Below are 23,032 nucleotides of genomic sequence, written 5' to 3' on the forward strand. Positions count from 1 at the left end.
GATTAGTGCCTTACAAAAGAGGCTCCAGAGAGATCCCTTGCCTCTTCCACCATGTGAGGACAAAGTGAGAAGTCACCAACCATGCATCAGGAAGAGGGCCTCACTAGAACTCAACTATGCTGGCTCGCCTTGATCTTGGACTTCCCAGCCTCCAGAACTGTGAGAAATAAATTTCTGTTGTTTATGCTACCCAGTCTGTGGTATTTTGTTATAGCCGCCCTAATGGACTAAAACAATAGTCTTCATATCTTGACATTACACTGTCTTTGAAAAAAAAGGCAATACTGGCAACCTTAAGGTTGTATGTCTATACCTCAATATCTGAATCTATCTAACCATTATAAAACTGCCAAATAATACTAGTTAATGCAAGTACAAAACCCTGAACATTCTCATTACACATACTTTTCCATAAAGAAAAAGATCTACTTATCCCTACACTATCACTTATGAATTTAGTTTCTCTTAAAAAAAAAAAAATTCTCCTAAATCCCACAGCAATTCACAGACGTAAAAAAAATTAAATCTAGCTTTGGGATAAAATCTTTTTCAATCGTACTTTTGAACAGTGAACAAATTTAAGATTAATTTATAGGTGAGTCTCTAAATGACAGAGATCACAAAATAATTTAAATGACATTCTGGCTGCACATGGAAAACAAAATCTATTATGTGAATATAGAAAATAACCAGAGGAAGATTTTTTTTAAACTTCTACTATTTCTGAAGTAGTTCAGCCATTTGCAAACTCTGGGCAAAATTGTATATAAGTAGGTCTTAAGTGGAAAGAAATCAGATAACATAAGTAGTATTGTTTCATAATAAGGGTACTATACGTTTACTTCAGGTTGAAGCAGACATTGGAAGGAAAAATAGTAAATTCTTTGCCTAGATATTTAGGCAAATACTCACTTTAAGTCCCTGTCATAAAGTGCTTTTTTAAGGTAGATAAGATAAAGCTCTTAGTTCAAAAGTAAGACTAGAGTTTTAAAAAATACAAAATAAACACTAGATAAAATATAAAGTTTATTTAAGTCTATTCAAAATTTTTAAATAGTCTACCTGAATCATCCTGGGCTTCATGAGCTTCACCATCATCTGTTACCTCTAACTCTTTCACAAAATTTGAGGGAAACAGTCCCAACTTGTTGTTCAGGGTTCCACTCCACCAGCCTTCTTCTACCTGAAAGAGTTCACAACTCAAAGATAATAAAAATTTCTCTTAAGTTTTCACTTCCCCCACAGAAAAACTGAGCTATAGAAGTGAATGAGCACAAAGTTAGTGATGCAAAATAATCCCTTTAAATCTACAAGAAAACACAAAGGGAAAAAATATATTTTGAGTAGATTAAATCTGTGTGGATTGGATTAATCATATATGGGATTAATCATATATCAATAGCACTTTGCAACACTTAACAACAAGAATTTATGATCAACTGTAATCTATGAAGCAAGTAATTTTCATGAAAGTATCAGATAACCAAGAATAACGTATTAACAGCAACAAGAAGATAGCTCTCTTCTGCAATGTCACTGTTTTAAACACTATGGAGCCTCTGTCTGTAGTTATGACATACATTATTTAAGCATTTGAAAATTTCTGATTTGGAAAAAGTTTTATGAATATAAGAATATAACTTCCTAAATGGCACAAAAAATTACTAAGTAATTTATCTATTTTACTTGAACAGTGAGTCTTAACCCAAGTATGAAAAAGAATCACCTATTTTTAAAAGTCCAGATGCCAGGCTCAACTGAACACTCCCAACCCCAACCAGAAATATTCTCAGGAACGAAACTCCTTAGAGAAATGTTTACATTCACAAATAATGAGGCTTATTATTATTTAATAATAGTAAGTTATGAAGTTATTTAATAATATTAATAATTTTAAAAATGTATAATTTCTTCTAAGGATGCTAAGAGGTCTTAAGTAAAAATAATTTTTTAAAGAGTAAACTATTTACTATCAAAATTTACTTGACAGCAGTACATGCAATATCATAGCTAGAAAAGGTTCTTTTTTTCTGTTTAAAATATTAAAAAAAATTTTTTCATCTCATCACAGTTACAAAGGAAAATTTAATAAGTTATTCATCCAACAGGCACTATGTACAAGTCATGGTGTTAACTGATAGGAAAATATTCAAATTTGCACATGAGAAATCTCTGTCCTTGAATAAAACAATCTAAAGAAGAAAACAAACAATGAGCAGATAGTTACAATACAATGTGAGAGGTGTTATAGCAAAAGTGTGAACAAAATGCTGTAGGAGCACAAAGGAAAGGCATATACGAATCAAAAAACGCTCCCCTAAAAGCAAATGGCAAAAGAGCTGGACAGTTAAGGCTAAATGAGAGTTTACCAGACACAAAGCATGTGAAAAATGTGATACCATAAAAATAAAGGACTTATTAATGGAATATATAGCTGAAATACGAGGTGCCTAGAATACATGCTATTTAAGAGAGAAATATAAGGCGGTAAATATGAAGAGTTTAGAATTTTTAGCAGACTTAAGGAGGCACCAAAGGATTGAGAGTTCTTCAAACCAGGTGTGATGGAAATACGTAGAACAAACTGGAACGGGTACAACTAAGGGAACATCATCAAACTGTTAACTATACCTGAAATCCCAAATTGACAGCAATTGGGTAGTTAGGGTAAATAACTCTATAAAATTCCTATTAATTAAGGAATTCTTAAAAGGCAGGGTAGTATAGTGGTAAAGAGCACCGACTCAAAAACAAATTGTGTGGGTTCAGATTCTGGTGCTCTGCACGCCAGGCATATGAACTTGCACAAAAATACCTGAAACAAGATCACCTAACCCACATGCTCATCTACACGTAATCTTGACAGTCCTCCCACCGATTAAGTGGCAGGCTTTGTCCCCACTCCCTTCAATCTTGCTGGCTTATGACTTTCTTGTAACCAACAGAATGTGGTGAAAGTGATACTATCACTTTCAAGGTTGGATTATAAAAGGCTATCACTGTGTTCACTGAAATGCTTACACTTAGAGCCCTCAACTGCCATGTAATAAGTCCTCCTATCCTGAGACACCTGAGAGCCCAATACAGTGAGAAAGCCAAGCCAAATGGAGAGGCTACATAATGGCTTTCCATAGGGAGTCCTGGTCTTTGAGGCTTCTGGAAACTAGACATGTCAGTGAAGGAGCCTTCCTATGATTCTACCAGTACCCAACTTTGAACCTTTCCAGTTGAGGCCCCCAGACACCACAGAGCAGAGACAAGCCATCCCTCTGTGCCCTATCTGAATTCTGGACCCACACAACTAACAAACCTAATGAAACAGTTGTTTATTGCCACAAAATTTGGAATGGTGTGTCATGCAGCAACAGTAGATAAGCCAATCACTTATCTCTGTGATTCAATCTCTTGTTTGTAAAATAGGGGTAAAAATTCCTATCTCCTTAGGTTGTTTAGAAACTTAAAGGAAATAATAAGTGTGAAACACTTAGAATGGTGCTTCAGACATAACAGAGGCTCGATAAACACTATTATTATTGCCACCTGGTAGAAATAAACCAGAACTGCCTTTTGTCTAAACACATTGGAGTTTAACATAACAAGTGATAAATTACATATTAGCACACAAAATCAATCTCAGTGGCAATACATGATATCAAAACATATACTTTGAAAACGGCATCTTTAGCTGCTAAATAAAACTTTAATATTTCTTTAATGGTAAAAGCAGAGATATGAAAGGTTATTTTTTTTAATATTTTAAAATCTCATTCTAAGATACTAAGATGAGGGAAAGTGCTTTTGGGTTAATATTTGAATGTGATAATTCAAACAAGACAAAACTTTTTAAAACATTCTGCTTTCGTATACCTTTGCTAGGCAAAAGGTAAAAAATCCTTCTATTTTTATGGCTTGTACCTAAAGTGAATTAAGAATCAAAGAAAAGGTTTATATTCTTAGCCACTTAGATTATATTAACTTGAGCTAAAAAAAGCTTATTTTATTCTTAAAGTCAACAGATACAAATTCAGTACACAAATACAGGCATAGCAAGGATGAATAAAGCTTTATTTCTACAGATAAGACAGCCTTACTTTAAGTCATTAAAGATCCATTTTAAAGTCTGTATCCTAAAATTAAAAAAAAAATGAAACTGGAAAAATAAATTTAACAAATGAATATTCTTACAAAGCATTTTTCTAATCCCCAGAGCATCAATTCCAATTGCTGCTTTATCTCTAAAACATGTTTTTGCCTTACCTCTTCGCTAATATCAATAGTATCTCCCACTTTCAGCTCCAGTTCATCCTCATTTTGTGGAATGTATTCAAAGAGAACTTTACACTGACGCTTCTTGGTCTCTAAAGGAGGTAACATAAAAAAATTAAGAAAAATCATGAAAACAAATAGCAGCACCTTTATTTACATACTATGCTTATCGTCATAGGATTTGCTTGTATGAATAAAAACAGTACGTGGAAGCACTCTCAACAGCTAACCACAATCTACTCTGGCTGGCTTTCCACCTTGTCCCCACGCTACTATCTCTTCATCCTAAAATAAATTCACACCAACTACAAATAAGGTGGGCTCCCAGCAGTGAAATCTATTTATGTATCTGATCCCACTGATTATACAAAAGTAAAATATCCACTGCTAATTTTGAGACTGGAAACAGAGACAATAAAAGACACTGTTAGCACAACAAATTTATCACAGTCAAGTCCTCCAAGCCAGTGATTTCCAGACTACTTCCTGATCAAAGCTACGGATACTTCAAATGCACTAATTTAAGAGTAGCTGTGTCGAAAAAAAAAGACAAAATGCACAAATCTCAAATGTATTTTATCTTCTTTAAGCTCTATTTTCTGACATAAAAATCAAACTCAGGTGAAGGTAAAAATAATTTTACTTTAGCTTTTCAAACAAGCTTTATTTATTCAGACAAGTAATGTTTAGGAAATGTAGGCCTTTAAAAAATGTAACGATTCTTTTTAATGAGTATGAGTATCTTTTTAAATGATTTAAAGTGAAGAAAGAGTATTAATTAGCCTCCCGCCCCCAAGCACATATATCAATTAGCTTTGAACAACCTAGTTATATTTTTTTCTGTGAAAACACTGAAATTTTATTGATATACTGCAAAAGACATTCACACCAAAATTTACTAAGTATGTGAGCAATTTTAGAAGCATAGAGACGAAAGTATTTTTACCATGCATTTCAGAAATTTCCCCAAAACGTGAAATCAGTACATATTAATAGTACAGAACAAAAAAAGTAATTCGTAATTGTTTACATTTCACAAGCTAGTGTCCTATGTCTTACAAAATGCTATTCAAAACTTCAAATAATAGTAAATGTAAATGTCTGAAAAAAGAAATTGAAATTTAAACATGTACCCTCCTCTGCCCAATACTTTCATTTAAGCTGTTAGTGAACCACACAAGAGAATCAGTATTATATCTTCTCTGAGAGCAGGTCCCCCACCATTTGTACGTGGGCAACACACATTTGTGCAGCTCTTTTGCTCGCTATTATTATGTGCAATGTTTTATGAAAGAGACAATACAACTGAGCACACACTGCAGGTGGCTAACAATCTCAGGGAAAGCCAGTGCAGCTCAGGAGGCCTGGCTGCCAAGCCAAAGCCCCCCCACCAGTGGAAGCAAAAGTTGTATCTACAGAAATGGACACCGGATGAGGACATTAAAAGAGCTTTGCAGAATCAGAACCTTTGCCAGCAAAGACACCAGGACTTCACACTTCCCAAAGAGCCTGCCCTATTTAGCCAAGAAAAAGGAAAATCACTCCCTGTACACTTCATGTGCCAATCGGACACCTGCCAGTTAACCCACGGGAGTCACGGCAGCAGCAAGGATGCGCTCCTGGCAGCTGTCCAGGCTGGATGCCACGTCCTCCCACCAGAGGACAGCGGCCTGACCCCGCCCAGCAGCGCTCTGGGCCCCTGAGGCCAGGTGAGGCCCCACAAGGAGCCGAACGTCTATTTTACAGATGAGGAAACTGACAGCCAGAGGGTGATCCACGCCTGCTCACGGGACACAACAGTTGACAACAGAGTTTACCTCTCATTTAGGTGGCAGTTTATACCTGGGACATACACAAACTTGGGCACCTGTGCTTTCTGATGTATAAAAAGAATAAAGATCTTGGGGGCAGTCCCAACAGTCATGTCCTATCAATGCTCTCTTTTCCACTTAAAACCTAGTTATAGTCTAATCAAAAGCTTTGTTTTTGTTGTTTTTCCTTTCACACTAGCATAATTCTCCAGAGTGTCTTCTTCCAAAATAGTATGCAAAATTATCTGCAAAGGAATTTTTCATTTTTCAAAGGAAAATCCACATTGGATAAAAACATCTAAACATTCCCTACTATTGCTATAAAATGTGAGTCATTTATTTAAAAAAGAAAAAGTTTTCATATGATTCCATATTTTTATATGGTTCACTCATAAGTTAAGGCAAGTGCCTATATTAAACTTATCTATTAATTGGCAACACAATTAAAGGAATATGGACATTCTTCACATTTCAAATGGCACATACAATGTCTACCCATACATATTGGTCAATAAATATTTACTGAATTTCTAAAATGTATCAGAACCTTTACCAAGCAGAAAAGAAAACGCATGTAAGAGTAGAACTGTCAATAAAAGAATACGCAAAATTCAATTTTTTTAAATAACTATAACGACTATTTTCTTAAGTAAACTCCATATAGCTTTTCGGATCTACAAAGAAATTAATGATAAAGTTTCTTTTTTGTGTGTGGTACGCGGGGCTCTCACTGTTGTGGCCTCTCCCGTTGCAGAGCACAGGCTCAGCGGCCATGGCTCACGGGCCCAGCCTCACCCCGGCATGTGGGATCTTCCCGGACCGGGGCACGAACCCGTGTCCCCTGCATCGGCAGGCGGACTCTCAACCACTGCGCCACCAGGGAAGCCCTGTTTTAATCAGTATTTTATAAATAAACCCATTAACAAGGAAGAGGATAAACAAAGTACAACAAAGACAGGGACATATTTTCGTCTTAATCAGTATTTTTGTTTGTTTGTTTTAATCAGTATTTTATAAATAAACCCATTAACAAGGAAGAGGATAAACAAAGTACAACAAAGACAGGGACATATTTTCGTCTTTTATGTACCAGTACCACTCCAAGTCCTTCACAAACATCTCCCACACAAAAGGTCATAAAAACTTGTTATACATATCATTTTACCAATGAGAAACAGGAACTCAGCAGTAATCGTCAAAAACTGCAAGAAAGAGGCAAAACTAGAAGACACTCACTTCTGACTCCTAAGCCTTTTATCTTCCCACTGTATCAGGCTGTCTCCTTTACAGATTAGAGTGCTTTAACAAAGCTCATGTACTCTAGTCACGTTGGATCCTTACTCCCTGAAAATACCATGGACTTACTTATCTCCATGGGTCTTCCAAGGGCTGCAATTCTAACTAGAATAGAAGGCCATACTCCCCAATCTTTACGTAAATGATATGTCCTACCTAAAGAAGAGCTTAAATACACCTTGCTCAATGACTCCAGTATAGAACTGCCCTTTCATTTGAATCTTAACTGCACATTATATATATCTCTAGTATGGTTCTTAATAGTATAAAACACTGTAATAATAATTACAAACATTTATCGAGCACTTCTTATAATATTTACTTAACGTGTTAATACCTCTAAAACCCTATGAGGTATAATCATTACTATCACCCCTGTAGTACAGTAACTTGATGTTTTCCTCTGTTAAACTGTGAGTTTTGAATCATTATCCACACCCAGCTTTATTTGGCAGATTTGACTGTCCACACTAACATTGCTCTTATGGTCTTCATACCCACAGGTATTATGGTATTCAACATGTAAATGTCAAATAACTTCAGAAAAACCTTTTAGAAATATTTTATATTTTTTGAAAAACAAAACCAAATTGTGTGAAATTACACACTAAAGTGACCTTCCTTGCTGTTTCTACTAAAACAGAAAATCCTGTATTTTCAAATGTAGGTCATCAAAAATGGCAAGTATTTCATGGTTCTAAAAAATAGATCTAAATATTCAGATCAAACAGAGTTCTTAAACTGTGGAACTATTTCTTATTGAAGAATATTGTTTTAATTTTTCCAGCAAATGCTAAAATAAAAAGCATACCACACTCAGAAGCTGGGAGGTTGAATGCTAAAATTTCAGAGATAGCAACAAAAAGATTTCTGATCCATTTTTGGTTTCATTTGGTTCTGGAAAGTATATCTTCAGATTTTATTATAGCATTTAAAATTTTCTAATATAAAAAAAATATTTTTTTATCAATTTTGTTCTCCAGTAAGCAAAGATAATCATCAAGAGTTAAGAAACATTAAGACTGAGCCATTTGTTACATGGCTGAATCTTCTTTAATATTTTTTTCTTATCCTCAGCAATAAAATAATCATATTACTTAGGCCATTAAGTGAAAAATTCAAGCTATTCAAGATTCTAGCTATACTGCTGAGATATACCACTTAAGATAATCAAAGTCTTGGAAAACATGATCATACAGTCACGAATAAAAAAAAACTCATGTGCTTAGGGATGAAGTATCATGTCTACAACATACTTTCAACTGATTTAGTTTAAAAATGTATTTATACATGTATATAGAGATAAAGCCAATATAACGAAATGTTAACAGCAAGCTTAGGTGAAGAATATACCATGTTTACTGTACAATTATTATTTCAACTTTTCTGTAAGATTTTAAGTTTTTCAAAATAAAATACAAAATCAAAACACCCTACCCCATTCATTTATTTGAGAGGCCACAGCTGGGGAGGAGTCATTTGAGTGAGTCATTTCCCCTTATAAGTCAGAATATTTTAATGTCAAAGAGCAGAGCCTGAAATAATATGCCCCCCCTTTTTGTAATGTATGCTGTAAAGATGTATAGTCAGTGACCATATTTTGATGATATTCAGAACTTTAATTATCTTCTTCAAAAATGACTCAGAATTGGGAGGCATGCTACCAATTGTTCTCTGAGAATGAGACACTGTGCAGATTAGCATTTTAGTCAACTAATTTTTCATGTATCATTTCTTTCTGTATAACTACTAGTGATCTATCAGTATCAATCTAAATGTATCTTCTACATTCAAAATAATTATTAACTAGGTGAAAAATCACTTTTGTAGCATGAGTTCCCACTAGTAAGGAATACAAAGTTACAAGCACTGATGTCTTCCCTCACACATCTGATGCCAGATTCATATCTGGCATCAATTTTTTTCCAAATGTAAAGTGAAATATCTACTAATATTCCACACTGTATGTTATATAGAATTGTGATGCTGAAAGATGTCATTTATTTAGTGCAAGTAAACTACACCATTATCTTTGTGCCTGATTTTACAAGGGTCTCAGCAGTAATGTCATTTGTACATGTTTTTGCTATGAGAAATGTAAATTGGTTCTTTTCTGTAACTTTAGCAACTTATTGCAATCAACTTTATCCTGGAAAATTTTCTGTGCTCACTCTAGAAAATACCTGTCTTACTAAAGAGGATATCATGCTTAACTTACACGCAATAGCAAAAGTTTCAAAGGTTTTGTGACTAGACTTTGCAAAAAGGCCAACACTTTTTGGCTTTGGAGACTAGAGAAAAATAGCTAACAATTCCAGTCTCCAGATATCATACTATCTATTTGAACTTCTCCTTTTAGTTGCTTAGACAAAATTCAACACACATGCAGATTCACCTGTCTTGGCACACAAAGATTTGAAATGAACCTTCACAATGCAGGCTTTATCATTACCAACCTTTAAAATGTTTTTTTTTTTAAATATTAATGGTATTGATTAAAAGGGTATATACTACTATTTAACATTACAATGAACGGCTTTTGAATAACTGATCTATTCCATAAATTAAGGATATGATTCAAACTAACAGTAACAAAAAAAAAAAAAATCTGATAAAGAAAAAAAAAACATTAGCTGCTTTTCCTGGAAAAGTAATCTGAAAGCAAAAACAACCTGCATCCTGTTTTAAATGTTAGCTAGCACCAAATGACCAATTCAGTCTTTGCAGCACATGTACTTAAAAACAAATTATGGAGGATCCTTAGGAAAAAGCCTAAGCCTCCTGGCACCAACTATATAATGGTTTCTCCTCCTTACAGGAAAATGAATTATGACCAGGGTTCTCAAGGAAGGTAAAATTTAGAGTCCTTTCCCATTAGGAGACAAAATAACCTTGATGTCCTTTGTCCAGCCTCTACTTAAGATGAAATTTGTCCCTTTATAGCTCAGTAAAGCTAAAGAAAGTAGTAAATAAGTTTTACAACAGAGGTCACAAATAACCCTTTTGTGGGTCTAAAATTCTCCTTGTGCATAGAAATTCTATACAGAGATTCACCTGTAGGATATGGAAATACTGTTATCTATCCCCCAATCCCCAAACAGAGTTAAAGAGTCAAGGACAACTAGAACTAGTAAACTGCCCACCCTCAGGCAGTACGCTGACAGCAGTATGGGTAATATCTAAATATTGTTTGTACATTGCATTTACTGGGAAACAAAGAACACCTATAACCCTTTATTGGTCTGTCTCAGTGTCATGAAACCTGTTTTTTATGAAAATCTGTTTTCATTTTATGAAAATAATCAAAGGGTGATATAACCCAGAAAGTGGACGTTTCCCCAAATTCATAGACAGTAGCATAGAAAGTAACAGGTTGAGATATGAGGACAATATAAAAATCATAAATAGTCTTACATTTGTGAAAGGTATGTAAACAAAATTTCTTTATATTATAGACTACGTGGCACATAAGGCATTTTAGTACCAACATCAAGCACAAGGGACCACAACATCAAAGACACTGATCGAAGATAAATGTGGTTAAATACTCATTTATAACTTATTAAATCAAATTGAACATAGTAGTCAGTATTCAGTCTCTCAAGGGGCTTCAGGTTTACTATGTTAAAACACTATCCGCTCCCATAAATGTAGTACTACTTTGTATATGTTTAATGCTTTTTCGAGTAACAGCCTTTCCAAGACTAAGTTTTTGAGAACAGCAATATTACCAGTCATTTTTTCTTACAACTTTCTCACCAGCAGTAAAATAAAACTCAAGAGTTTAAGTGATCTAAGGTTGTAAGACAGACTCAAATTCACGTCCAATTTTAAACATGGTGCTCTCTCTCTGTGCTAAACTGTTCTCTTAACATATTTACACTGAATACTTAAAAAGCACTCTGCTGGGCCAGCCACCTTGGAAAACTGAATGTACATGTTCAGATGGCTAACCACTAGAGAAAACGTTTTATCAAATGCTTACATCTATACTGCTTAAGGATGAGCAGACATTTTAGCATCCCATTAAATAAATGATATTAAAGTAAATTTAAGGCAAAGTGTTAACTATTTAATAGAGTGTGTAAGACTAATAAGAAAACAATGCCTTGTATCTTAATTTACAATCCCTACAGACGGCTGTCAGCAGCTCATGCTGGATTACCAGATGAAGACTGAATACATGGGCCAATAAGTAGTAACATGAGAATAAGCAGGAAGTTTTTGTATTCTGTTACAAAAGGTTGAGCTAATTTTTCTTACTATAACTTATGGACTGTTATAAAACAACATTCTATTTTGATTTAAATAAACAGGAAAAAAATTATTTACATACTCTTCTTAATGTTTTTGGTTTGTGGATGTGGCTGAATTCCTCCGGCTAGAAGTCCATAGGTGCTTATTCGTTGTACAAGACTTGCTACATTCCCTTGCCTTTCCCGTTTGATGGGCAAATTGTCATCCTTGGATTCTGTCTCTCTCTTAATTTCCTACAAAAGGGGAAATCAGCAAATAGGCAAATTAAGTTGTATTTTATTAAATTCTCAAATGTAAAATACCAAAACCAGGTATAGTGATTATTATTATAAAACATAATATCAACAGTTTTTCAACCTTTTTCTCTGCCCACACATATCTAAAGAATATAACACACTTTGGTAACAATGACTTATTAGGAGTTTAAGTCTTATCAGAACTAGAGATAGAGGTAAACAAAGTGAGGCTGAAACACCACCTCTATCCCAACACACAAAGAAACCCTGCAATCATAAACAAACAATAGGACAAACAATAATTCTAAGTCAGGGAACTGGGCAAACTTTTTCTATAATGGGCTAGTTAGTAAAATATTTTAGGATCTGGAAGCCATACAATCTCTGTTGCAACAATGAACTCTGCCATTTGTAGTGCAAAAGCAGTCATATACTTAAATGAATGAACAGAGCTATGCTCCAACAAAATTTTATTTATGAACACTAAAATTTCAATTTCATATAATTTTTCACATGTCATTAAATACTGTTCTTCACTCGAATTTTTCCAACTATTTGTATAATTCCTAGCTAGCATTCTCAGCTCATGGACAGTATAAAAACAGGTGGTGTTTAGATTTGGCCCATGGGCTGTAGTTTGATAAACCCTAAGTCATAGGTCTAACAGAAGATAGGTGAATCTTCATGAAAAGAAGTATGAAGTTTTATTGGAAGACATAAAAGAAGACATATGAAAGAGAAGTCATGCCATGTTCAGTGACTGAAAACTCATTATCATAAAGATAGCATTTTCCCTTAAAACTGATGCAATGATGCAATGCAACTGAATAAATATATCACAGATTTGGGAGAGCAATTAAATAAACTGGTTCTAAATTTGTAGAGAAGAACAAAAGACCAAGAACACCCAAAATACTTCAGTGAAAAGAAAGTGAGGGGACTTTTTTTTTAACCAAGATATAAAGAAAAACTGTATGATACTATAAATTAGTGTGTACTGGCATATAAACAGACATACTGATAATGAAACAAAATAAAGAGTCCATAAACAGACAAACTTGATTTACAACAGGCAAAAAGTGAGGGGAAAAAACTGAATCTTAAAACACACGGTGCTTATAATGCTCCACATTTAGGGAGTAGGGAGTGAAACTGGATTCCTACTTCACACATTTGATATTAAAATTAACAGTTTCTGTTCATTAAAAGTAACCATGGAAAATAAAGCAAATCACTAACCAGGAGGTATTTTTCACATATAAAGTTAACAAAGAATCTGTATCTCCAGGTGTTTATGTCTACTGCAATGTTAACTAGTTGTTACTCTCTAGCTGGTAGGATTTCAGATTACTTTGACTTCTTTATACTGTTCAGAAGTGTTTGATGCTTGCTTTGTTTGTGTTTTTTAACAAGGCATATCATTTTGCAAACAGAAAAAAAGTTTTCCATTTTGGGAAAACTGTTGGTGAAAAATTCTGAAAATTATTAAAGTACAAATCATAGAAGACACACAAAACATTTCACACTATAGTGACTGCTTCATTTTTATTGGTAATGTACTTAAGGAAAAACACTTCAATTTGCTATTAATACATGACACACCATATGAAAACCTCACGGTTTTCAGACTGCACTAAATATTTTTCAATCTAATGAAAATATGAAATCTATGTAAAAACTGGTAGTTACAACCTCAACATGCCAAGGAGTATTCATTTTGGATTCTCCTGAACATCTCATGAGCCACCTACATTTTATTTATTTATTTATTTATTTTTAACATCTTTGTTGGAGTATAATTGCTTTACAATGTTGTGTTAGTTTCTGCCGTACAGCAAAGTGAATCAGCTATATGTACACATATATCCCCAAATCCCTTCCCTCTTGTGTCTCCCACCCTCCCTATCCCAACCCTCTAGGTGGTCACAAAGCACGGAGCTGATCTCCCTGTGCTATGTGGCTGTTTTCCACTAGCTATCTGTTTTACATTTGGTAGTATATATATGTCCATGCCACTCTCTCACTTCGTCCTAGTTTACCCTTCCCCCTCCCCGTGTCCTCAAGTCCATTCTCTATGTCTCTGCGTCTTTATTCCTGTCCTGCCCCTAGGTTCTTCAGAAACTTTTTTTTTTTTAGATTCTATATATATGTGTTAGCATACAGTATTTGTTTCTCTCTTTCTGACTTACTTCACTCTGATGACAGACTCTAGGTCCATCCACCTCACTACAAATGACTCAATTCCATTTCTTTTTATGGCTGAGTAATATTCCATTGTATATATGTGCCACATCTTCTTTATCCATTCATCTGTCAATGGACACTTAGGTTGCTTCCATGTCCTGGCTATTGTAAATAGAGCTGCAAGGAACATTGTGATGCTTGACTCTTTCTGAATTATGGTTTTCTCAGGGTATATGCCCTCTTTCACTGTTGGTGGGAATGTAAAGTGATACAGCCACCATGGAGAACAGTATGGAGGTTCCTTAAAAAACTAAAAATAGAACTACCATATGATCCAGCAATCCCACTACTGGGCTACCTACATTTTAAAAAGATTAAATAAAAACTAAAAAAGCTGAAAGCTATTGGTACAGGAGACCAAGAACTTGGCTTGATATTCAAATCTTATTCCTCTAGGAAAAGAATTCCAATCTGACCAAATGTGAGACAGCAGACAGGTTCAAGAGACAAGATGACCTGGGTATAAATCTTGGTTCTATCCTGTTGGCTAGCTAAATAACTAGATATTTGTGTTATCTTTTAATAAAAATTAACCACATAAACAAGTATGATATATTAATACAATGACAATGTCTCCCGCTTCTAAAAATATTAATTTACAACATATTGCTCAAGATCTAGAAACATTTTGAGGACCTTCAATATTCACTGAGACATAATCAAATCCATGAATATTAGGTATAATAAATCTTCTGAGGACAAAAAACACAAAAGGGGAAGGAAAACAAAATTAAAATATATACAGTCTACACTGAATAGGGAAAACTCAGGTTTACAGCCTTCCAAATACATAGTGCCAACTACGATGTTATCAAAAGTATCAAGCGACTTTCAGCTCTAAGCAAAATTACAAATAGGGTAAAGCCTGCTTTAGGCTCCACCCCCTCCGCCTCTGGAACCTCTCCCTGCTCCAAACTACTACCACCAGATACACACACACACACACACACACACACACACACACACACACACACACACACGAACTCTCTCTCTCTCTCTTTCTCTCTCTCTCTCTCTCTCTGTCTCATCAACCTATTCTCTTCCCTCGTTCCTGGACACATAGTATCTCCAAATTACTCTTTGGCTATCATCTTAAATAGCAATTATATTGAGTACCTATGAAGTGTTACTAAGGCTTCCAGTGTTTCTTCCTTCTTTGCCCTTTGTTTCCTTTTACCTAGTCAGCCAGTAAATAAAATACATATTAACATTATAGTATCTCTTTCCTACAAACTTTGCTTCCTTTACTGACTTTGAAAATGACTCCAGGAGATGCAGTAAAAGAGGTTTCTTCACTTGAAAAAGTATCATGTATTGAGAAAGCAAACTCAAAAAAACGAAATCTCATTCTACAAATGAGGGAAGCCTCCTCCACAACAGGTAATGTCAATACAAAATTGGCCAAGAAAAAAATACATTGTGGATAATCTCCATATAGATAAGAATGTACTATATTGATTTGCTTGGTTTCATAAGGATAAGAAAGTAGGATAAGGAGTATGAAGTAGCAAATTAAAGGAAAAGACAAAAAATATAAGCAAATGAGGGGTAGCTTTAAAAAGGTTGGAGAAGATATAGTTACTCTCCATCTACTAAGGTAATCAAATATACTTAATTCTGATTACACTAACCAAAAACAGATAAAAGGTTAATCAATAAGATTCACAAACCACTCTTTCATGTTGTAATGTATCTACTTTACAATTTGGTTATTTGATCATGGCCAGTACATGACCATGATCCGAAAATAGAAAGCAATTACCCTCTACAACCTAGAAGCAAAGGTCACAAAGAACAATAAAAACCAGATTAGATGGCAAGAGCTTCCTTTTACTTCTCAAATGGAATAGACAGATATCTTAATCACCAAATCCCTAAACAGAGTTACAGTCCTGCTTATGCTAATTAAAATCTGAGGAATACAGTAGTCCCTCCTTATCCACAGGGTCCCAAGACCCCCAGTGGATGCCTGGAAATGCAGACAGTACTGAGTCTTACACATACTGTGGTTTTTCCCATATATACATACCTAAGATAAAGTTTAATTTATAAATTAGACACAGTAAGAGATTAACAACTGATAATAAAATAGAACAATTATAACAATATACTCTAATAAAAGTTATGTGAATGTCATTTCTGTCTCTCTTTCGAAAAATCTTACAAATATAATGCCTTTTCCATCTTAACTAAGCATCTATCACACACCGTGACCATAACTTTTCCAGTTTGAGGTGAGACAGCAAAACTAGTATGAATTCCTTTTTTCTTCTTCACAATTTCACAGACAGAAGATTCATTCTTACCACAGATCTTAGCAACCTCAGCACATGATTTTTTTTTCTTTCCTTATTAAACTTTCATCTTTTCACTTAAAGGAAGCACTTTACGGCTTCCGTTCACATACCTGAAAGGTCAGCATCACTACTCTTAAGCTTTGGGGCCATTATTAAGTAAAATAAGGGTTACCTGAATGTAAGCACTGCAATACTGTGACAGTTGATCTGATAATCAAGAGGGCTACTACTAAGTGATGGGTAGGATATGCTGGACAAAGGGATGATTCACATCCTAGGCAGAAAGGCACGCAATTTAAAACTTATGAATTGTTTATTTCTGGAATTTTCTGTTTTAATATTTTTGGGCCATAGTTGACTGTGGGTAACTGAGGCTTCGGAAAGCAAAACCATGGATGGGTGGGGGGGGACTACACTTATTTTTAATTTAATATTCAGGATTTCCAGAAGTGTTATATAAAACTAGTGCTTCCACTTTACAGAAGCATAAATCAGAAGATATGGAAGAGTGATATTACTAAAGAAAAGAAAAATAAGCAGGATTAAATATTTATATGATACATGTCCACTGTTTTAGCTTTGACTGAGTCAATACTGGACCCACAATTGAAAAATTAGGTTTCCAACATAACAAAGTGGTTTACCTCATTCCCAAAATTTTCATTTTGTTTTTCGGAATATAAGTGATAGTATATAAGGTATGATCCAGAGGAACTACCTTGAGTCATTAGATTTAATTTAATTAATTAAATTAAATTAAATTAAATTAAATAGATATCCACAAAAAACGCTTAAGTCTAAAGAAAAATGACCAGCAGGAGAAAATCTCCATAATATGAAATCAATATGTACCTTCTGAGTGCCAACATATCAAAATTTGCAAGGAAAACAATGACAGATATAATATACCAGGGCTATTTTGCAAGTTTCTCAACTTATTCTCTCCCTCAAATATGCTATTCTCCACATAATTGCTGTCTCTCTAATTCTAACAAAGGGCCTCCCTATTTCAGCAGCCCCTCCCCAATTTGGAAAAGGCAAAAATAGGAAAGGAGGGGGGCAGTTATGCACATTCATTGTCAATGGCATCCTACTCCTTTCCTTTTTCTGTCACAAGAATGTTAATGAGAGCCAAGTGAAGTAGAGTGGGAAAAACACTAAATAAAGAGCCCTTCTCTTAACCATATTCTTTCAGACACACAACACTTACTGAAGTGGACTGAAAATGCCCCCAAAGTTTATGATGGTCATACTTTTTATACTAGTTTTGGTAATTCAAGAATGTTATTTGAGCTTTCAGCCCTAGGATGAAAGGAGAAGAACTGCAGGGAATGAGGGCTAGAGTACCTATGACTCAAAAGACATCAGGCCTACATGGAGACCCTTCTCTCAAAGCTGCTGGACTCCTTGAGGTCACAGATGACACTGACAAGCAGGTAATGAGTACTGATCCACAAAGCAAAACCAGGAGATATCCCAGAAGTCTAGCTTCTGACACTCAAGCTTTCCTGGTTTAAATTATTTCTACAACTTAAAATATCTTAGCAGAAAGAAATTTATTAACTCTTTAAGGGCAAAAATTAAAATTTAACTTTCCAGGTAAGTCCAAGGTAAACATTAACATGATGTATAATAATAATGCCTCGAATTTAAATTTGTGGTATGAAAAACAGGATGTAAAGGGAGGAGGGGGTACAAATAATTCAGTTTAAAACATTTTCTAGGGGCTTCCCTGGTGGCGCAGTGGTTGAGAGTCCGCCTGCCGATGCAGGAGACACAGGTTCGTGCCCCGGTCCGGGAAGATCCCACATGCCGCGGAGCGGCTGGGCCCGTAAGCCATGGCTGCTGAACCTGCGCGTCCGGAGCCTGTGCTCCACAGCGGGAGAGGCCACAACAGTGAGAGGCCCGCGTACCGCAAAAAAAAAAAAAAAAAAAAAAAGCCTGAAACACATTATCAAGCTCTGAGAACTCTTCAAAAGGGACCAAAATTCCACTTTAAATTTAAAAATATAAGGAACAGCAATTCACTTACCAGCACCTGAGACATCTTCTGTAAACATACTTATTTTTTAAAGCACTAAAGTAAAAACACTGTAACAATAACAGATCATATAATAACCTGTAGCATCTCCAAAATCAGTATGAAGCTCATAAAAAAGCTGCTTCAAAGCTCAAACATTGGGCTTCCCTGGTGGCACAGTGGTTAAGAATCTGCCTGCCAATGCGGGGGACACAGGTTCGAGCCCTGGTCCAGGCAGATCCCACATGCCACAGAATAACTAAACCCGTGCACCACAACTACTGAGCCTGTGCTCTACAGCCTGAAAGCCACAACTACTGAGCCCGCATGCTGCAACTACTGAAGCCCCTGCGCCTAGAGCCCGTGCTCTGCAACAAGAGAAGCCACCACAATGAGAAGCCCGCGCACCGCAATGAAGAGTAGCCCCTGCTCGCCGCAACTAGAGAAAGCCCGTGCACAGCAATGAAGACCCAACGACCCAACACAGCCATAAATAAATAAATAGATAGATAAATGAATGAATGAATGCATGATTGAATCCTGTGAAGCAACAGCTAGGAATTTAACTGAGAATGCTTACCTTAACAAAATTATCAGGAAACATTCCTCTTCTCCCATTTAGTTCTCCTTCTAGCCATCCTTCCTCCTGTAGTTTTCTCACGTTCCTGATGATTTCCCCAACTCGAATAGTTAACTCATCATCATGTACAGCATCATAGTCATACTCCACAATATAGTCAACTAAAAAAAAAAAGAAATAAACATCTAAAGCTTAATTCATGAAATACTATTAACCATGTTAATAAACTTAAAACTAAGGAAACTGTTTAGCAATGATAATTAATATTACAAAGGTACCATCAAAGCTTACCTCTGTTTTAAATATTTGGCTACATCAGCAAATTTCTTGATTGCCTGAGTATGCACAGTACCAGTTTTAAGCAGGAACCTCTACACAACGTGCAATTTACATCGTCACTTATTTTTCCAGTCAGCTAGAGATCCTTTGTGACACACTCTAAAGTGGTTCCCATAATCCCCATCTCTTGATATTCATGTCCTTATGTAATTCTCTCTCCTTCAGTGTGAATATGACCTATGACTGACTTCTAACCAACAGAATATGACAAAGAGGATGGATTTGTATGTGATTACATAAGATGTAACGTCCACCTTGCTAGGAACCTCTGTCACTTGCTGGCTCTGAAGATGCAAGATGCTTTATTGAGCTGGCCTATGGAGAGGACCGCATGCAAGCAACTGAGGAGGCCTCTGGCTGACAGCCAGCAAAAAACTGAGGCCCTCAGTCCAACAGCCCACAGGGAACTGAATGATGCCAACAACCACGTGAGCTTGGAAGCAGATCCTTCCCCAGTTGAGAACCCAGCCCTGATCAATACACTGACTGCAGCCTTGTGAAGGACTCAGCCATGCCCAGACTGGTGAATCACAGAAACTGTGAGATAATAAATGTATATTGTTTTAAGTTGCTAAGTTTGTGGCAATATTTTTCACAGAACAGTAGAAAATGAATACACGCTGAAATGAAGACTCTTAAGGATCCATTTCACCTCTTTTAAGTGTAAGATTTTAGGTTATAATAGGACATCATATACACATAGCATTAACATTTTCACAAGCCATACCTCCATTCATCTTTTCTTCCTCCTATAAAAATGATAAGAAAAAAGAACACTCACACACACACACACACACACACACACACACACACACACTACAACCAAAAAAAAGGAAAGGGAGTATGGGCAGACACTGCTGGCTGCCAAACCAACAGCCATTCCCACACTGACTCCTCTTCCTTCGTCCTTTCTCACTGAACCTTGATTTTGTTCAGGTATATGGAGACCCTGTACTTTTACAAATGAGGCTTCTCTCTCAGTCCTAGGGGGTTAAATCTTAACTATTCTAGACCAGCACTTCTCAAACACTAATGTACAATCAAGTCATCCTGTTGACTTGGGAATCTTGCTTAAATGCAGACTGACTAAGTAGGTCCCAGGATACCTAACGCTGCTGGTCAAAGAGGCAAAGGTCTAAAGATAGTTGATTTATAGTTAATTCCATTCATATTCCCTCTCCCTCTCCCTCTCTCTCTCTCTCACACACACACACACACAGATTGGTTTTCAAATACACATGTGATGGAGCGACTGACCAATACAATGTAAGCAGGGGTTCTGGGAAGGTTTCATTTGACCTTATAAACAAAACACAAGGAAGGAATGTACTCCTGCAGACTCTGGATGTTCTTCAGTGAGAATGTAATGGACAAAACTGCTACAACTAGTTGAGACAAGAAAAACAGCAGATCTGATTAGAAGAGAAGAAAGATGAAAATGGCCTGGATCTTTGCTAGATTCATTAAACTGCTAAGTTAACCAACCCTATATCTCCAATACCTTTAGATTTCTTGTTATAGAAGTAGTTTTTTCTTAACTTTTAAATAAATTCTAGATGGGATTGTATTTGCAGCTGAAAACATCCCAACCTGAGAAGGGAACTAGTGAGAAATTTTTTAAATTTGTGAAAATGGATCCATAACTGATAAAGCCAGAAGCCCAGAGAACTTAAGGAAACTATAACTGAGACATCAAACTGCTCTCCAGAACCCCAGAAAGGCTAGAAATTCAGAAAAGGAGTGCTCATAGGAAATGTAGAACTGAAAACAGGGAAATAAATATCTGTATGGAAGAGCTGACAACCATTATCAACCACAATAACTCTGAGACAATAATGCTATATAGGCAGGTATTTTTTTCGAAGGTAAAAAACTAAAGGGTTCACCTCAGACACACACACACACACACACACACACACACACACACAGAACAGTTTGGGGAAACTAGTATAGCTACTATGGATGAGTGATGGTTTCTTAGAAAAATGACTACTGATTTCCAGAATTTAGAGGTCTCCAGAGCAATGGGCAGCTCCCAACCTACTAATTCTAAAATAAAACTTAAGTCCTACCCACTTAAACAGAGTTCCCAATTGGCTTTTTATTTATTGTTTATTCATAAATATGAATAGTACACAATAGTTAATCATGAAAGACCATGATAAATTGAAAAATTACTCCTGGATGAAATATACACCCACTGCTCCCCTTCCAGAATTATTCAGTCTTAAAGTTATTAGGTGTAGAAAAGCATAGTGCAGGGAGAGGAGGCCAAGGTTGGGAAGGAGTCTGAGAAGGTGTGAGAAGACAGGGGCCAAAAAGAGCAAAGAAGGTATCCAAAGCTGGGGGAGGGGTGGTAGCGATGCTATCAGAGCCAAAGTAGGGTGAGAAGGGTGTCCATCTATGGAGGCTCCCCTGGTGCAGTCTATCAGAACTCTAAGGTAGGGTGAGGAAGGCATTCATGCAGAGGCAACATGATATGGTGTGCCAGCACCCAATCACAGTGGTGAGGGCATCCAAGCTGATGGGCAGCTTAATGAGAAATATCAGAGGCCAAATGGTGTTGGGGGTAGGGCCAGACTTCCATGCTGAGATGTGGGAGGGTGGAGGCAACCTAGAGTGGGGACTAACAGCCCACACAGAAGAAAAGAGTGTCCATATAAGGGTGGGGTGACAGCAGAGATGGAAGACTGATTACATCCAGGGGAATTAATCAAATAAGTAAATATATTAAGAATAATGGAAGCCAAGTTTCTCTATGAAAGGGAGTTACAAGTATAAAGGGAAAAGCCTTCATTTGATCCTGTGATATTAAATGGGAATGAGAAGTATCATCATGAACTCATGGTTTTCAATACATAGACATTCACATATATATAAAACACACACACACACCACACACACACCCCACACACACAAGCTCTGTCCACTGAAAGGGCCTGAAACCGCAGCATTCCAATGGCAATGAGCAAACCTAATGCCGAGATCTTCTAAAAACCATTTTCTACTGAAAGGAACCAGGAATCCTTGGGAAGATAGGCAATTCCAGGGCTAAGGCAGGAAAAGTACAAAATAAGCCTGAAACATGGTGTTGTGGCAGAAAGCAAAGAAGTTCTCAAAAAAAGATAAGGTGTGGGCTTCCCTGGTGGCGCAGTGGTTGAGAGTCCGCCTGCCGATGCAGGGGACGCGGGTTTGTGCCCCGGTCCAGGAAGATCCCACATGCCGCGGAGCAGCTTGGCCCGTGAGCCATGGCCGCTGAGCCTGCGCGTCCGGAGCCTGTGCTCTGCAACGGGAGAGGCCACAACAGTGAGAGGCCCACGTACCGCAAAAAAAAAAAAAAAAAAAAAAAAAGATAAGGTGATGCCAAAGGACACAGAGAAGTGATATCAGAATGGCTCCTACTCACCAAGTCAGGACAATCTGAGCATCAAAGTAAATAATGACTGTAATAGAATATACCCCACTGAATGAAGTAAGAAACTATAAATAAATGTTAACTTCTTAAATTTTATAACTGAATTGTGATTAAGTAGGAGAAGATCCTGATTTGTAGAAAATACTAAAATATTCAGGAGAAAGGCATAAGTCAGGAAAAAATTCTTTGTACTGTACTTTAAACATTTCTACACCTTAATGTTTAAAAATTTAAAAGGATTTAAACATGTACAAATTTTTATCTTCAAGAG

At 36.2% G+C, this 23,032-nt stretch overlaps 1 protein-coding gene across 1 annotated transcript in view; it reads right to left on the reverse strand.

The window, feature by feature from the left end:
• Positions 1–23,032, reverse strand: part of CD2AP (CD2 associated protein) — a 105,126-nt gene that overhangs the window by 52,008 nt on the left and 30,086 nt on the right. Inside the window, exons 2-5 of the mRNA XM_060021692.1 lie at positions 19,008–19,168; positions 11,710–11,863; positions 4,258–4,358; positions 1,063–1,183 (exon numbers count right to left, since the gene is read on the reverse strand). Of these exons, the coding sequence (XP_059877675.1) occupies positions 1,063–1,183; positions 4,258–4,358; positions 11,710–11,863; positions 19,008–19,168 (537 nt within the window). The remainder of the gene's footprint in view (positions 1–1,062; positions 1,184–4,257; positions 4,359–11,709; positions 11,864–19,007; positions 19,169–23,032) is intronic.

This window comes from Delphinus delphis, chromosome 10 (genome assembly GCF_949987515.2).
Source record: "Delphinus delphis chromosome 10, mDelDel1.2, whole genome shotgun sequence".
Lineage (NCBI taxonomy): Eukaryota > Metazoa > Chordata > Mammalia > Artiodactyla > Delphinidae > Delphinus > Delphinus delphis.